Source organism: Sphaeroforma arctica, assembly GCF_001186125.1.
Source record: "Sphaeroforma arctica JP610 unplaced genomic scaffold supercont1.2599, whole genome shotgun sequence".
NCBI classification, from domain to species: Eukaryota; class Ichthyosporea; order Ichthyophonida; genus Sphaeroforma; species Sphaeroforma arctica.
Window position 1 is genome coordinate 3,273 of NW_014037959.1, and position 2,322 is coordinate 5,594.

Below are 2,322 nucleotides of genomic sequence, written 5' to 3' on the forward strand. Positions count from 1 at the left end.
ACACCACACTACACCCAATAGCTCAACACGCACCTCCACACTACACTACATCCAACAGCTCAACACGCACCCCTGCTCTACACTACACCCAACCCTCAATACGCACCCCTACACCACACTACACCCAACAGCTTAACAAGCACCCTTACACTACACTACACCCAACAGCTCAACACGCATCCCTACACTATACTACACCCAACAGCTCAACACGCACCCCTACACTACACTACATCCGACAGCTCGACACGCACCACTTCACTACACTACTTCCAACAGCTCAATACGCACCCCTACACCACACTACACCCAACAGCTCTACACGCACCGCCTCAGTTGAGTCACCCCACTCACCTGATTCCCCACACACGCGATCATCTGGGCTATGTTATTCTCCGACCCTTTAGACCCACAGTTAGTCATGGCCATTGGGGCGTTGTACCGCATCAGCCCAGCCAGACACAGCTTGCCTGCTTTCTCGCGTAGCTTGTTCAGCACCCGCGAAACCTCGGCCTCCAGACTCTCCTCAGCCGAACACCCAGGCAAGAGACGTAGTTTGTTCTCCTTAAAGTCCTGGATGTATTGGTCACACTCGACATATCTGGGAGCGTGGTTGCATAGCGTGTGACTGTGAGGGTTTCATCGACGATTGTGTATGTGCATGTAGGCAAACTGACAATTTTACGTGTGTGTGTATACATATCTGTTAATAACTCGTGTCGAATGCAACGGCAGCCTGAACTTATATGGGAATGGAACAAACGTACTGGACACGAGTATGCAAACCTCAGCGAACCAGGTGGGATGATTAATGGTCTAGGATACACACGTACGTGTCAATGCACAACCAATAAATCACAAATACAAACACAGGCAGAATATATAAACACGTGTGCTATATAATACATGTCGAATATACATTGTGTTGCCCACCAGTATTAGCTCTTTCTAGTACATACCGCTATAGTACACGCATATTATATACTTGAAATAATATATATATATATAGATGTAATCCTAACGAACTATTACCTATCTTGTATCCACTTTCTTCGTATATGCACACCATTCACTAGTTCCAGCAGACTTCCGAAAGAAATTACAGTCGCACATACCTTGTACCACACATATCAGAGACGGAATTTAACTATTATCAAGCTGTTTTCAGAAACAAAGTACAGTCGCAAATACCTAGTACCACACCATTAGAGGTGGAACAAGAATTATTCCAAGTACTCTTCAGAAACAAAGTACAGTTGCACATACCCAGTACCACACATATCAGAGACGGAATACGACTCATACCAAGCACTCTTCAGAAACAAAAGATAGCCGCACTTACCCAGCACCACACACATCAGAGACGATATTGTATATTTATCAAGCATACTTCAGAGAGTGGATACAACCGCACATACGCAGTACCACACACATCAGAGACGATATTGTACATTTATCAAGCATATTTCAGAGAGTGGGTACAGCCGCACATACGCAGTACCACACACATCAGACACGATATTGGACATTTATCAAGCATACTTCAGAAAGTAGGTACAGCCCCACATTCGCAGTACCACACATATCAGAGACGGAATTGAACATTTTTCAAGCATACTTCAGAAAGTAGGTACAGCCACACATACCCAGTCCCACACATATCAGATACGGAATTGGACAGGTCCAGGGATGGCGTTACATCTTCAATGCCAATGGAGAACCCTCGTTCACCCAGCGCACGGCAGCACAGCCGCGCCAGACGAGACATGCGATCGGCCACCACCTATGTAGGTAAACGGAATGCGTGCACACACACAACGGGGTAATGTAAGTGTCAAGTCAGAAGTGAGGGTCAATGACTACATTATACTAGGTGAAATACAGGCAAACACACAAACATGGAGAGGACATATATGTTGATTGGGAAGAGGTTCACAGAACACGGTTTAGTAGGTGAATGAGGTGCACAAATGCCAGGAGGGGATAGAGAGACACACATACAAGGAATACAGACGGACACAAAAGAGTATCACCAATTCGCACCAGAGGTACACATAGAAAATGAATGCAGGGCGAGAAAATAATATCGATCAATCGTATTGTGGAGAGTACACGAAGGGGTTTACAGTGATTGTCGAACGAGCAACAAGTACTAATAATTTGCACAAGTGAAATACACATTTGTAATGATGTTTTCTAGGGTTTCTAGGGGTTCAGGGTTAATATATATATATATATATATATATGTATATATATATAGATATATATGTATATTGTAAGTACCTATTAGTTTTATTTAGTTGGTATACGTATACACACGTC

General features: G+C 44.0%; 1 protein-coding gene across 1 annotated transcript in view; it reads right to left on the reverse strand.

The window, feature by feature from the left end:
* SARC_12802 (hypothetical protein) overlaps nt 1–1,775 on the reverse strand; it is a gene marked incomplete at its 3' end in the record, with an annotated part of 4,495 nt that extends 2,720 nt beyond the window's left edge. The window contains exons 1-2 of the mRNA XM_014293085.1: nt 1,647–1,775; nt 355–601 (exon numbers count right to left, since the gene is read on the reverse strand). Of these exons, the coding sequence (XP_014148560.1) occupies nt 355–601; nt 1,647–1,768 (369 nt within the window). The 5' untranslated portion in view covers nt 1,769–1,775. The remainder of the gene's footprint in view (nt 1–354; nt 602–1,646) is intronic.
* Nucleotides 1,776–2,322: the final 547 nt, after the last annotated feature.